Here is a 16,500-nt window from a genome sequence, read left to right as displayed (position 1 = left end):
AGAGATAGAGATGATAGAGATAGATACAGATACAGATATAGATATATGGAAGCCATTTAAATATGACTAAGGAGGAGCTGTCTACTCAAAGTAGAATCTACCTTAATAATGTGGGTTGAATAAGCTATTAGCAAGTGAAGGACATTTTCATGTTTGGTTAAGCAGAGGGTCAATGTAAAAGATGTAAATGTGATATGAACTGACACAGAAACTACAGCAATGGGTTTGAACACAGCAGACTGTGAGGACAGAGCAGGACTGGGAAGCAACTCTGTACACAGAGTTTACAAATCACATATGGAATATTTATTTCTACCTCTGAATACTTCCTTCTGCGGATCTCCCATTTAAAATTACTCTTTTCAGCCCGTAACCTATCCATTTGCTCTCCTGGATATCGATGGGATGTTCAATACTCTTCTCCAATATCACAGGTTAAAGGTTTCTTCTGTCATCCTTTTTAATTGTCCAGCTCTCAGATTTGAAAGGGCCAGAGGGAGTTTGATTAACACAGCCCCTCACTGCCCCAGGGCAGAAAGCAGACAAAGGCCTGTAGCCCAGCCCCATGGTGCCTCTAGAGCAACAACAGCAGCAAGAGGTTTATTTATTTGTTGCTGAATCACAGTTATGGAACCAGCAATGGGGTTAACTGGAGAAGGAAGGTGGAGAGTGGAGGAGGCAAAGAATGTCTCACAACACAAGTCCAGGTTTTAGTCCAACAGTTCGTGGGCACAATTCCTCAATTAGTCCAGTCTCTGGTTTCAGTTCAGCAGTCAAACCCAAAGCATCCAACAAGGTTTGCCTCCAAGCAAACAAGCATCCAGCAAGTTATTAAGCCAGCTTTCCCTTCAAGCATACAGCAAGAAAAGCATACACCTTTAACTGTGGCCTTTTTCTCAGGGCTCCTCTGCTTACCCCTTGTTACAGTTGCTCTACAGCAATGCCACAGTCTTTCTAACATTATCTCTAGGGTCTCCTCAGCAGGGTCTGCTCCAGTCTTCCTCAAGTCTTGCCACCCCATTTCTTAATTGCCTCAAGTCTTTCTCTTATCTTAGTCCACAGATGTCGATGATTTGCATGCAAGACCATGTGTTTTCAGTAGAGGCAGCTGGAAGCAGCTAATTGTAATGGCAAAAAAAATCCAACTTTTAGGCAAACACCACACCAGAACACTTAATTAACTGGGCTTATACAAAACTTAGACCAAGAAGCTGTTGTCCGAACAGAGCAAGAAAACACTGCATGACTTAAAATCAAGAAAGGAGTGAGTCAGGGCTTTATCCTTTCTCCATACCTATTCAACCTATATGTTCAGCAAATCATTTGAGAGGATGGGCTTAATGAGAAGAATATGGCATTAGGATCAGCAGAAGACTCATCAACAACCTACATTATCCACAGCAACAATAGCAAAGATCATCGGGGCACAAACAGCAAATGCTGGTGACGTTGTAGAGAGACTGGAACTCTTATTCACTGTTGGTGGGAATGTAAAATGGAATAGCCACTATGGAAGACGATCTGGCACTTTCTGAAAAAGTTAGAAAAAGAAATACTATTTGACCTAGCAATTCCACTAATGGGAATATACCCTAAAGAACTCTGAGCCATGACTCAGATGCACACCCATGTTTATTGCTACATTATTCACAATAGCAAAGAGATGGACGTAACCCAAGAACCCATCAACAAACTAACAGAAAACTATGGTACATTCAAACAGTGAACTATATTATACAGTACTGAAAAACAATGAACTCGTAAAACATTACACAACATGGCAGAGCCTGGAGGACACTATGCTGAGTGAAATATCTCAGTCACAAAAAGACAAATACTACACAACACTGCTGCTATAAAATAGGACAGATATGGGGAGGGTGGGGAGTGAGAGGGGAAAGAGTGGACAGATAGTGAACAATGCATTAGAACAGATGAGGGGGAAAATGTCCAAAAGGAATATATGATTAGCCATTCTATGTATGACAACAATCTGAACAAGGGATGTAAGTAGTTCAGGGCGGGATGGCGGTGAGTATGCAAAAAAAAATTGTGCAACAACAAATTTTTTTAAAAAAACAATTAAAAGGAAGAGACAGATATGAAAGTTAAAACAAACTAAAAACCCAACCTGTAGTATGCAGACAAAACAATTTACTTGTCAAAAGTGAAGAAGACTTAAACATTTGCTGAGAAAGATCAAACACTACAGCCTTTAATATGGATTATGTCTCAAACCCAAAAAGACCAATGTCCTCATCATTGAACCAACAGGTAACATCATGACAGATGGAGAAAAGACTGAAGTTATCAATTATTTAGTCTTGCTTGGATTCACAACCAAAACTCATGCGACCAGTGGTCAAGAAAACAAAAGACTTACTGTACAATGTATATATGATGGGGGATGGCAAACTTAATAAAAAATGTGGGGGAAAATATTTGCATGTTACAATGATTTTATAAAATACTACCTAACTTAAGAAGGACTGGAGAGCATTATGCTAAGTAAACTAAGTCCCGTAAGGACAAATACTGTATAAAACTATTATTGTAGAATGTGTATGAGGATCCAAGGGGTGGGAGCAGAGGAGTGAGGATGGGCAAAGGGGTTAATCGTAGGGTGACACACTTTGATGGGTGGAGGGAAGAGTGAGTAAAGGAAATGAAATAGATCTGGTGTGAAAAACAATGTGTACGTACTTTGTAAGTAAACCAGTATAAAAGAAAAAATTTGTTTAAATATAAAAATATTTGCATAATGCATTGGGTAAAACTGCTGTCAAGGATCTCTCTAAGGTGTTAAGGAGCAATGGTGCCACTTTAAAGACTAGGGTGGTGCATCTGATTCAAGACATGGTCTTTTCAATTACTTGTTATGCATCTGAAAGTTGAACAATGGGTAAGGATAACAGAAGAATGCATTTCTTTGAGGTGTGGTGTTGGAGAAGAGCACTGAATGTCCCCTAGGCTGCCAAAAGAACAACTATATCTTGGAGAGAGTGCAGCCAGGGTGCTCCTTGGAGGCAGAATGGTGAAGCTTATATTTACATATTTTGGGCATACTGTTAGCAGAGGTCAGTTCTTGGAAAAGGACATCATGCTTGGAAAGGAAAAGGTCAGCTAAAGAAAGGAAAACCTTCAGCAAAATAGATTGACACAATGACCGACGCAATGGGCTTAAGTAAATCAGAGATGTTTAGGATGGCACAAGATTAAGATGGTAAGGTTCAGATGCTTTGTTCATAGGGTCTCTGTGATTCATAGTCCATATTGCGGCACCCAACAACAACAATGTGTATCTGTCTATGTATAGGGTGGGGGACAGCTCACTCACCTTTCCATCAGGGAGCTCCATGTAGCCTTCTATATCAGAAGTATTTGTTTTGCCAAATCGACCCAGGTACCCCTGCAGCTTAAGACCAGTGAATGTAAAAGCCATCTCCCAGAACCTACAAACCAATGAGAAATAGACAACTCTGTCTCAAAGAAAGTTTGCTAAGTTTTGTTTAACTATGAAACAAGCACTTACATATTTGTCATTTATTATTTTATTCACATATTTAATTAATACTAAGTTTTTAAACTTAGAGAACACTGGTAACCTAGTGGCAAAGAAGCCAAGCTGCAATACTGAAAGAACGCAGTTTAAACCCACCAGCTGCTCCATGGGAGAAGGATGGGCAATCTCCTCCCATGCTATTAAGTACCTCTGAAAACCCTCTGGAGGGATAGCTATGGGTTGGTTCCGACTCCATGGTACATAACAACATTTAGACTTAAGACCTATGGCTGCTACGGCCAACTTGTGGAATCACTAGAGGACAGAAGGAAGTTCCAGTGGTGTGATCTGTAGGAAGGTGCACTGCTAACCCAGAGCTGGCATCTTTTGTTGGTGGTTCAAATCCACTAGCCTCTCTGAAGAAGAGAGATGGACAATCTCTTTTTGTGTGACTTATGGTCTCCAAACACCCACTAGAGGAGTAGCTACAAGTTCCAATGCAAAGGCTATAAGGTTTTTATTGAGAGGACAGAGTAGAACTGCTCCATAAGGTTCCCCAAATTGTACTCTTTATGGAAGCAGTTTGCCACATCGTTATTCCATGGAGCAGCTGGATTTGAACAAGCAATCATTCTGTTGGCAGCTAAGCACATAACCATGACTCACTGCACCACTAGAGACCCTTATTCTCTGTTAACAAAATCAAAGCCATTGCCATGGAGTAGATTCCAACTCATAATGCCACTAATGCACAAAACTGAGCTATCCCACACGTAATGTAAGGCTGTACGTCTTTATGGAAGCATACTGCCAGGTTTTTCAGTTGCAGTATAGCTGGTGGATTTAAGCTCCTAATATTTCATTTAGAAGCCAAGCACTTCACCACCTCACCATCAGGGCTCCTTAACTCCCTGTTCAGAAACAGACATTAAGATTTAAATAAGAACAGAAAAACAATTGAAACTATCAATAAGACCAGGAGCTAGTTTTTTAAAAGGGTCCACAAAATTGACAAACTGCTGGCAAACTTAACAAAAGGGGGAGGAGAGGAGATACAAATAATTAAGAAATGATAGAGCTGACATCACAACAGAACAAGATGAAATTAAATCTATAATAACGGAATACTATGAAAAGCTACACTCTGATAAATTTAAAAAACTAGAGGAAATGGACAAATTCCTTGAAACTCATGCCCTATCCAGACTGACATGGACAAGATGTAAAACACTTGAACAGACCTATCACAAAAGAAGAAACTGAACAGGTTATAAAAAAAGACTTCCCCATAATTCAAGTCCTGAACCAGATGACCTCACAGCTGAATCCTACCAAACATTCAGAGAACATCTATCACCAATCCTACTTAAAGTATTTTAAAAAATAAAAAAAGAAGGAAAACTCCCAGAGTCACTCTATGAAGCAAGCATAACCCTAATACCAAAACCAGGCAAAGATATTACCAGGTAAGAAAACTACAAACTAATTTCTCATGAAAATACATGTAAAAATCCTTAACAAAATCATAGCCAATGGAATTCAAAATGGACATCAAAAAAATAATTCATCATGATGAAGTAGGATTCATAACATGTATTCAAAGATGGCTCAACATAACAAAAACAACTTAATTTACCGCATTAACAAAACAAATAACAAGAACCATATGACCTTAGCAATTGATGAAGAAAAGGCATTTGACAAAATCCAAAACTCCTTCCTGATAAAGACACCCTGCAAAATAGGAACAGAAAGGAATTTCCTCAATATAGCAAAAAGTATACATGCAAAACCAAGAGCCAATATCATTCTCAATGAAAAAAGACTAAAAGCCTTTTTCCTGTGAACAGGGACCAGACAAGGATGCCCATTCTCACCATTTCTATTCAATATTGTATTGGAAGTGCTTGCTAGGCCAATACGACAAGAGAAGGAAATAAAAGGCACCCAGATCAGCAAAGAGACAGTTAAACTATTGTTATATGCAGATGATGTGATGGTGTGCACAGAAAACCCCAAGGACTGAACAACAACAACAAAAAACTATTAGAGCTAGTAGACCAATATAGTAGAGTGGCAGAGTATAAGATCCATATCCAAAAATCAGTGGGGTTCCTCTACAGTAACAAGGAGACCTCAGAGAAGGAAACCAAGAAAACAATACTATTTACAATAGCCAACCACAAATTGAGATACTTGGGAGTAAACCTAACTAGGGATACAAAAGCCCCATACAAGGAAAACTATAGAACATTCCTATAAGATATAATAAAAGACCTAAATAGATGGAAAAGTGCTCCCTGTTCAAGGATAGGAAGACTCAATATTGTGAAAATGAAGATTCGACCAAAAGCAATTTACCTGTTCAATGCAATCCCAACAGAGATACAAAATTCATTTTTTAAGAAGACTGAAAGGGAAATTGTCAAATTTATTTGGAGAGGAAATACCCCACATAAACAAAGCACTTCTGAAAAACAAAAATGAGGTGGGACGCATAGCACTCTCTGACCTCAAAAACTACTACAACAGCGGTAGTAACCAAAACAGCATGGTACTGATACAACGACAGGCACACAGACCAATGGAACAGAATTGAGAACCCAGAAATATGGTCAACTGATATTCAACAAAGAAATAAAACCTATAATATGGGAAATGATAATTTCTTCAACAAATGGTACTGACAAAACTAGACTGCTATGTGCAGAAAGCTGAAACAGGATCTACATGTCACACCATACACAAAAATCAACTCAAGATGGATCAGAGACCTAGGTAGGACTAAGGGGAAAAGCATAAAGTTCATCAGAGACAAAATGGTATTAAGCTTAGATGGCCTAGTCTCTGGTATAAAGAGACTGTCAAATACAACTAGAAATGCACAATCTGGAGAGGATAAAATTGATGAATGAGACCTTCTAAAGATTAAATCCTTGTATACATCAAAACATTTTCCAACAGAGTGTAAAGAAAACCTACTGACTGAGAAAAAAAACATTTGGCAATACCATTTCAGACAAGGGTCTGGTATCAAAAGTTTACAGAATCCTACAGGGCCTCCACAAGTAAAAGACTGATAATACAATTACAAAATCACCAAAAGACATGGAAATACTTCACAGAGTAAGATATTCTGATGGCCAACAGGCACATGAAGAAATGCTCTAAATCACTGGCAATAAGAGAGATGCAAATCAAAATCACAATCTCACTCCAGTAGCAGTGGCAAAATTTAATAGGACAGCAAGTAATAAATGTTGGAGAAGATGTGGTGAGATAGAAACACTGTTGATGGGATTGTAAAATGGCACAACTACTCTAAAAGATGGTTTGGGCACTTCCTCAGAATGCTAAACATAGAAACTCCGTATGACCCTGCTTCAGAGAATGAGAGAGAATGAGAACTGAGACACAAGCAGAGACTTGAACACTAATGTTCATAGCAGCGTTATGCACCATTGCAAGAACATGGAAACAGCCTAGATGTCAAACCACAATTGAATGGACTGAGAAATTATGGGACACTTATATGATGGTATATTACACAGCATGCAGAAGCAATGATTTTGTAAATTGCTACCTAACTTGAGACGGATTGGAGAGCATTATGCTAAGTGAACTAACTCAGTACCATAAAGGCAAGTATTGTATAAGACTGTTATTGCAGAATGAGTATGACATCCAAAGAGAGGGAAGAGAAGGAGCAGAGAGCAGAGGATGGATGGTGGGAGTTGGGTGTTAATCATAGGATCTCACAATCTGATGGATGGGGAGAGTAAAGAAATGGGAAAAATCCAGTGTGAAAAACAATGTATACAAACTTTGTAAGTAAACCAGTATAAGATTTAAATAAAAAAATTTTAAAACCCCAATCAATAAATATCTAATATTACTAGCATTTTCTTATTAATTCTATTTTTCCCTTTCTTTTTATTTTCTTTTTTCTTATTAATTCTTAACAAATAAACAACCCAAACAATGAAGACCTTGTTGAGGGGAGAAAAAAAATCTACCTCATCTAACTGGACTTAAATTACTAGTGGAAAAGTACCAACAAGCCAATACAAAGAAGTCAAAAGCCTAAGTGGTTGGTCAGCACTCTTCTCTGAGGCTATATTAAGGTGCCCTGATCTTGTCCTTAGAAACTACCCTATTAGTTTTTTAAAAAGTTGGAAAAAAAACCCCCAAAAAACACCTTTAGAAATTACCCTAATGTTAACAGCAAAGGCCAAAATGCCTGCAGCTTTTTGTTTCACTAGAAAATACTCTGATGATTTCTGCGGGCACCTGCACTGGTCGCCCAACCTACTTGATGTGTCCTGCCCCTGCAGTAGTAAGCTGCTCATCATCTTCAGGGTTGAAAGTTACTTTAAAAACATCCTGGGTAAAAGCTTTTGTCCTCAGCATGGGCTGTTCTTCTTTCCAATTCCAGATGGTGAATGTGTAGTCAGGGCTGCTACCAACAGATGCCAGCAAGGTGCCATCATAGTTGAAGTCGACATAGGCATATCCCAAGTCACAGCCATCTGGAAGGATGAATGTGAGTCTAGTGAACAGGGGGACTGTTTCATTTTTTGTCAAAAATGTATCCAAAACCCCCATAAAAATAGACAGGGAAAAAATGAGGGAGGAAGGGAGGAAGGAAGGAAGGAAGGAAGGAAGGAAGGAAGGAAGGAAGGAAGGAAGGAAGGAAGGAAGGAAGGAAGGAAGGAAGGAAAAGGAGGAACTTCTTATTGAGAGATATCTCTACTGGTTTGGTTTCTTTGAAGAACCATGGCTGATACAATAGAGTTATATTTTCAGAATTTTGTTAACTTTGAACATGTAGTTGTTGTTATGTGCCATCAAGTCCCCTGCGACTCATAGCAACACTATGTATAACAGCTCTAAACCCTGATCTATCCTGAGCCAACCTTATTGTCTACCCTGGTTACCCTAGTCACTGAGTCAACCCATCTCATAAAAGGTCTTCCTCTCTTGTGCTGTCCCTCCACCCTCTCAAGCATGATATCTCTCCAAGAACTGGTCCCTCCTTGCAACGTGCCCAGAGCATGTCAGACGGAGCTTCAGAATCCTTGCCTCCAAGGATCAGTCTGGTTTCACCCTCTCCAAGATGAACCTATTTGTTCTCCTAGCAGTTCAAAGGCATCAATTCTTTTTCTATCACCTCTAGTCATTGCCCACTTTTTGATGCATAGCACATAATTGCAAAGACCATGGCCTGGATTCTACAGCACTCACCTCGAAGGACTCTGTATGGTTGTAGAGAAGGATATTCATATATGATGATATTTGGAGAATTTCCTTTTTCAGCTACTGTGAAGTGAGTTTTATAGGGGTGAACCTATTTAAAAATAAAATAATACTAAAATGTTAAGATTTTCCATATAAGTCAAAACTCAAACTCAGAGTCACTGAGTCATTCCAATTCAGAAGGATATTAAAGGGTAGAGTAGAGCTGTACTGTAGAGTACCCAGGGCTGTAAATCTTTACTGGCTTCCACTGGAAGGAAGCCTCTACTCAAAATAATTTAGTTCTTTTTTCTTATTTTTCATACTGAGAAGGTTGACACAAGATAAAATAGGATTCAGGTCTGTTGCCCATACAGTTGCTATGGGTATTACTAAGCTCACTAGCCCCTAACAACATGATGGGTTGGTTTCCTCCTGGCACATTGATTATTATTTCATTCAACTAAATTTCCATCACTTCAGCTTGAAAGAAGGTTCATTTTTTTTATAGAATGATGAACACTAGGTGAGATAATAATAATATTAAGAAGAGCTAACATTTATTGAGACCTTACAATATGCCAATGATCTAAATTTTCTATTAATTCTCTTAAATTTTACATCAGCTTGGTGAGCTCTGATACCACCATCATTCTAATCTTAACTGAGGCATCGAGAGGTTAAGTAAATTGCCAAAGGTCATGTAAATTTTAGAGATAGGCTTCAAGTCAGGTGCCAGAGTCAGGAGGCAAACTAGAATAGTTGATCCCAAAATGGTAAGGGGATGTGGATTTTGTCCCTATCTGTCTAGATCTCAATTTCTAGATGGATATTGCTGAGGAAAGACAAACGTTTTACTGAGCAAATGAAAGACACTTCCCTTACAGATATAACCTACACATTCACTGTGCCCCCCCCACCCCCCACCCAAGCGCGTATGTCTTGTCTCTTCCCTTCACTGCTACATCACCCTTCCTTGCACTCCTGCCTAGCTGGTCAAGCCCTCCCTTCTCCAGCCACCTCTTGATATGATAGCTTAGTCCACAAGTCACTTCTGTTTTTCTTGCACCATGCACTGCTACTGGTCTCTCATGCTGTTGTCTGTCTTACATTTAGGAATCCTCCCAAGTCCCATGTCCCAACTTCAGGGAAAGGACAGAGTTCAGAGATGCTGTATATAGATTTGCTATGGGTCACAAGCGACTCAACAGCACATAACACAACACTGCTGAGGATCGGAGGTATTCACAGATACTTGAGTAGGGAGTCAGGCAAATCTTCACTCTCCAGGAGACTGGTTAGTCTTGTTCGCAGTTAGTGAAATAGTTCTTGACCTTTCAGATTGGAAGCTGTGTTGGGTGTTTTAGTTGACTTTCAATAGAGATCTGAAACTAGTTAAATAATTTTGTTTATACTTAACATAAACTAATTGCTCTTTTCTGTAGGATAGGATATATACTCAAAGCATATGTTACAGTTTTGAAAAAAGTATTTTTGTCAGTCACAACAAGGTCACTGCTTTAAAAGAGATGAGGTGACACAGACAACACAGCAAAGTCCCCCAGGATTATCCAGGCACTGGAAGAGCCAAACACGTGGAGGAGAGGCCCTATGCTCACAAAACTACTCAGAACCTGGAGGAGGAAGGTTAGATTCACACAGTTGATAACATCAAGACTCTACTGCTTTCAAACCAAATTGTTTTATAAGAACATAGAAATTCACAAATTATTACTAGCCCTAAGAGAACAAACAGGTTTGTCCTGGAGAGGATGAAATCAAGTTGCTCCTTGGAGGCAAAGAATTTGAATCTCCATTTCATATACTTTGGGCATGTTGCCAGGAGGGACCAGTCCTTGGAGAAGGACATCATGTTTGGAAGCGTGGAGGGTAAGCACAGGCGAGGAAGACACTGGATGAAATGGATTGACACAGTGACTAGGGTAATAAGGGTAGGTGTGTCAGAGATAATGAGCCTGGCTCAGGACAGGACAGAGTTTACAGCTATTGTGCATAGGGTTACTATGAGTCACAGGCAACTCTACAGCACTTAACAATAACAACAACAACAAATAATAAAATGATACTCTGAAGGTGGTCTGTATATCAGGACTCATGATATCCAAGATGTTACTCTGACTGTTCCTCTCCACAAGGCCTAAGATGTCCACCTTGGGCTCATGGATCTTGGCACACAGCTTATACATTATCATGTACTTGTAATGTGGTTATTGTCTCTCTAGATTAATTTCAAACTCTTTGGATTCACAGAGATCATCAACTCCTCTTCACTTAAATCCCTCCCAGTATAGTTTATATAAAACTAAAAAATATTACATAGCATAATATAGATTATTGATCCTGCTGCTTGAACCAGAACTGTATGTCCAAATTATCCTCTTTTTGCTAACTCCTCTCATACAATCTAATCAGAACAGATGACTCTCACAAAATGCCAAAGATATCAAGAGGCATTCCTCAGGCCTCAACAGTTAGGCTGTTAGTTACTAAAGAGAAAAGATCTATTGACACCTCCATTTGAGATTATATATATATATATATACACACACACACACACACACACACACACACACACACAGAGAGAGAGAGAGAGAGAGAGAGAGAGAAAAACACACCAAGGAAAACTATCAGTAACAGTGCAAACTGGCATAGAGAGGGCAAGCAAGATAGCCTTAGATCGGCATTCTTTATATTTGACAACTAAAAGTACCATTCCAATTGAGTTGATGGGAAGAGACAACAGAAGCTTGGCTTTGAAGGAAAGCTCATAAAGAAGCAAGAGGAAAGAGTTTAATAAGGGTACACTTTTAAGATGTTAAGCAATTGATTCAGTATGTTTTCACATGGAGAATTTTGGTCAAATAAAATTAAAGGGAACACATAAAGATGGACATTAATTATATTAGTGAGCTGAGATAAACTAGTATTATCCAGTTTTAATTAAAAACATCAAATGATCTACTATGCTGGGAATGACAAATTGAAGAGGGATGATGTCACATTCATCATTAAAAAAGAATACTTCAAGATCCATCCTAAAGTGCAAAGCTATCAGTAATAGGCTATTATTCACATAAATACAAGGAAGACTTGTTAATGCAGCTACTATTCAACTAAACACACCCATCACTAACATGAAGCATGAAGAAATTGAGAGTTTCTTCAAGCTTCTGTAGTCTGAAATTGACTGAACATATAATCAAACTGTAATAACACCTAGTGACAGGGATGCAAACCTTGGAAAAGGAGGAGGATTGTAGTTTGGAAAATATGGGCTTGTGACATAAATGGGGCCAGAGACCCATGTCTATTATTCTATCATCAATTTTGTATGACCAGTGATTTAAACATTGCAAATACCTTTAAAAATAAAAACAACATAAATCCCAGCTATACACATGGAGCTCACCTGACAGAATACACAAGAATCAGACTGACAACATCTGTGGAGAAGTTCACTACCAGTCATCAAAACAACACCAATGAAGGAGCTCTGGTGGCCTAGTGGCAAGACGCTGCACTGAAATTCCAGAGGTACATGGTTCAAATCCACCAGATGCTCTGCTGGAGAAGGAGGGGGCAATCTCCTCCTGTACCAGTCAGATCTGATTTGACGGTACACGTAAAACAATACAATTTAAAAAAAAAAACACACCAATGGGTGATTGCAGAACAGAGCATAAATTACTCACATGCAAGTTCTAATTGAAATTGAAGAAAATTAAAACAAATCAACTAAAACGAAAACATAGTCTTAAGTCTATCCCACTTGGGGGGAAAAAAGCTCAAAGATAGAGTTGAGGCACCAAACACTAACAAACTAAGACTAGCAAGCTGTTGGATGGCATAAAGGAAATCATCCATGGAAAGATCAAAAGGTTGTTACAACAGGAAAGAAAATACCAAAATGGATTTCAGAAGAGACTTTGAAACTTGTTCTTCAACATTGAGAAGTTAAAACGAAAGGGAAGAAATGATGAAGTAAGAGAGTTGAATAAAGGATTTCCAAGGGCAACTGAAGAAGACAAAAAAAGTGCAAAGACCTAGAGTTAAACTAAAGGAGTGAAACATGTTCAGCATTTCTTGTCAAGCTCAAAGGACTGAAGAACAAATACAAGCTTCAGATTCAAGAACCTGAACAAATTCAAGTTGTAACACTGAAGAATGGCATCTAATAACAACATAAGTATTATATGAAACATCTTTGCTGAATTAAACAGGATATAGATTCATAGAGTTCGTGTTCAAGCAGCAATTTCCTATCAGGTGATTAAGAGGGTTTCTAGGAGACTCTATGGGCAGAATCTTGAACTATACAGGAAGCATCCAAAAAAAGATAAAAAGAACACACAGAATCATTGTAACAAAAAGAGTTTGTCAACTCTGAAACATTTCAAGTAGCAGCATATAATAAGAACCAAGGGCAGAAAAGAAGATCAAACTGCTTTGAAAGCACTGGCTAAAATTAAGGTCATGAGAAGTGATGAAATACCAATTGTGGTATTTGAGCAAACACATTCTGCCCTACAGGGGCTCACTAGTTAGTCTATGCCAAGAAACTTGGAAAACCGTAACTTGGCCAACTGACTGGAAGAGATACATATTACTGTTCCAAGAAAAGGTGACCCTCCTCCAGACTAGAAATTATCAAACAGTATTATTATCAGACGTGAGTAATATTTTTCTGACGATTACTAACAAATGACTAGAACAGTAAATTAACAGGGAACTACCAGAAATTCAAGCTGGACTCAGAAGAGGCCACGAAATGTGGTTTCACTGCTGACTCTGATGAGTCTTGGCTGGCAGCAGAGAGCACCACATGTTTACAATGCTTTACTGATAACCTAAAAGCTAATCATAATAAATGTGGGTCATTTCTAAATTACACATAGATGATAATAAATTATGGATGATTAGAACAAAAATTGACACACATCTCATGTGATTCCACAATTCTGCAAAGGCTACAGACGCTACAAACTAGTCAATAGAGAAAAAAAAATATCCATCAACAGACAGATTTCCCCCCTCACCCTCCAAGTTACTAAATGCTTTTATACCCCAATGGCACCAATTCCACCACCACTGGTACTTCGCACGTAGATCTGTTCCTTGGTTTTCAAATCCAGAAGGATCAGCTGGTTTCCAGCAATGTACATCAGTGTACAACTGTCCAGAAGTTGTAGGTTGGCCCGCCTTCTGCAATCATAACCAAAGGAATGACTAAAGAAAAGTCATTAAGGAAAAGAAATGAAGTAACCACTTTAAGATTAGGGAAGGTAATGAAATAAGGATACATTTTAAGTTTGTACAGGGAAAGAAAGTAGTGATGCAAGCTACAGCATGGATAAACGTGGAAAACATCATGCTGTTTAGATTTTCAGGAGTTGAAATAATTGAATTTTACATCTTGAAAGCTGGAAGTTTTCATAATGTATTTTAAGTACAATTTTACTTTAAAGTCATGTGACAATTTTCTTTCTCTAATTAATTTTTTACATTTCCATAGGGGAAAATCTGAAAGCACAATAATTTGCAATAAAAAATGATAAATTTCTATCTGTGTATTATGCTAACTAAAGCTGTCACTTACATTTTTCCTTTCTCTATCCCATTACACCTAAATCATGTGCTAAGATGTGGGAAGAGTCCCTGTTATTACCACCTTTATATTCATAGCGTGTGACAAGAAGAACCATGCAGTATATTTTTTTTAAATGGAACATATCATATAGGCCTCTTCTTTCATGTTGAAAGTCAGAATGTTTACAATTCCAGCATACCATTGATGATTATGATAATAAATTAATATATTTGAAATTGGATATCTATGTAACTCAAATTCATTGCTGTTGAGTAGGACAGACACACAGCTGAACTTCCAAGGCTGTAAACCAACCAGGAGGAGAATCTCCGTCTTTAAAACCAGCTGAGACACCTGACCTGTACGTTGGCAGTTCAACTCCCTGTGGGTTACTCCACCAGAGCTGCCTGATACATGGTGTACATTATGTAATGAAGAATAATTAATATACAGTGTATGTATATATGTACTCCATATAGTAATACACCACACTTATATGTTATTGTTGGGTACCACAGAGTCAGAACCGACCCATAGCTGACACTCCAGCAGGTTTGCAAGAGGCAGTTAATCAAACAGGAGGAGATTTTCCATCCTTGTCCCATTCATATATAGGATTATATTAAAATTAAACTTAAAAGTAGTTGTAATATACAAGCATACATATATAATTGTGTGTGTGTGTGTGTGTGTGTGTGTGTGTAAATATATATGGATGTGTCTGGATAAGTGCACATAGGCACACACATATAAGGAGTTCTGGTGTGCAGTTCAAATTCACTGGTGACTCAAGGGAGAAATCTAGACAGTCTCTCACAAAAGATTTAGAGCTGTGGAAAGTGATGGACTGTCAACTATGAGTCGGAATCAACTCAAAGGCAATGGATCTGGTGTTGAGAGGGTGGTTGTATATATGTAAAATACAGAGAATTCTGGTGGCTTAATGGTAAGGCCTTAAACTGCCATTCCCAAACCACCAGCTTCTCCACATAAGAAAAACAGGATATCTCTCCCTGTATCTCTGATTCTCATCTCTAGCCTCTGAAAACCCACCAGAGGGTCAGCTAGGAGTCAGCTCTGACTTGACAGCATATAACAACAACATGTAAAATATAAATACACAGTTAAGTACATATGCAAGGAGTAGTCTAACATTTCCTTTCTGAGCTTGTTAGAGCATACATAGACATTATACGTAAGTAAATATATGCGTGTGCATTTGTGCTATAGAAACTTTGTTGTTGTTGTTGTGCCATTGAGTTGGAATCAACCAATAGCTGAGTCTCTGGTGTATTTTCAGAGGCAGTTAATTGCATCAGAGGAGATTGTCCATCCTTCTACACCGGAGCAGCTGGTGGCCTTGAACCATGTTCCTTGGGGATTGCAGCACAGCTTATTGCCACTAGGCCACCAGAACTCCCTGTAGAAACTTTACTATTCAAAAATAGATGTTAAGAGATTTGTGGTATAAAACATTCTAAATATATGTTATTACCACCTGTAAGTGAAATATTAACATAATCCAGCATATAAATACAATCATTAAATGAATTTGCCAACAAAATTGCATTTCCAAAAGAACTCTATTAAGTAGCAGTGCATGTGAAGCAGAAATTCTTACACAGGAATTTGCTGTTGGGACTCAAAAGCTGAAAGAACATGGGTGAAATATTGGGCCCTTGTTCTGATTTTAGAGGATTCCATCTGTTTGTAAGTAATTCAAAATCTTCAGAAAAAAAGAAGTCAAATGCAACTTCCACTAACAATACATAAATTGAAAAAGATTAAGACAATGCAATATGAATTTTAAAGTATATACAAATTATAAACAACTACACATAACCTTGAAAGCTGTTAACTGGCTGCTGTTAACTAACTGGCTGACGGGTTGAGTCTATCCAGAGGTGGCTGGAAAGAAAGGATTGGTGACCTACTATTGGGAAGCCAGCTACTGAAAACATTACAGAGCATACTTCTATTCTGACTCATATAGAGTCACTAAGTTGGAGTCCACTGGATGGCATATGGTTCTTTATGTTATACATAACAAAAACATTACTTAATAGTTAAACTATTAATTGTGGTTGTTGTTATGTGCCATCGAGTCGTTTTCGACTCATAGCGACCCTATGCACAACAGCTCTAAACCCTGCTC

General features: G+C 38.3%; 1 protein-coding gene across 1 annotated transcript in view; it reads right to left on the bottom strand.

Moving 5' to 3' along the window:
• Positions 1-16,500, bottom strand: part of WDR52 (WD repeat domain 52) — a 156,827-nt gene that overhangs the window by 123,407 nt on the left and 16,920 nt on the right. Inside the window, exons 4-7 of the mRNA XM_006902990.1 lie at positions 13,822-13,984; positions 8,747-8,849; positions 7,815-8,031; positions 3,338-3,452 (exon numbers count right to left, since the gene is read on the bottom strand). Coding sequence (XP_006903052.1) covers positions 3,338-3,452; positions 7,815-8,031; positions 8,747-8,849; positions 13,822-13,984 — 598 coding nt within the window. The remainder of the gene's footprint in view (positions 1-3,337; positions 3,453-7,814; positions 8,032-8,746; positions 8,850-13,821; positions 13,985-16,500) is intronic.

This window comes from Elephantulus edwardii, unplaced genomic scaffold (assembly GCF_000299155.1).
Source record: "Elephantulus edwardii isolate Elephantulus edwardi_28Jun2011 unplaced genomic scaffold, EleEdw1.0 scaffold00489, whole genome shotgun sequence".
NCBI lineage: Eukaryota > Metazoa > Chordata > Mammalia > Macroscelidea > Macroscelididae > Elephantulus > Elephantulus edwardii.
This window is presented reverse-complemented; position numbering and strand designations above follow the sequence as displayed.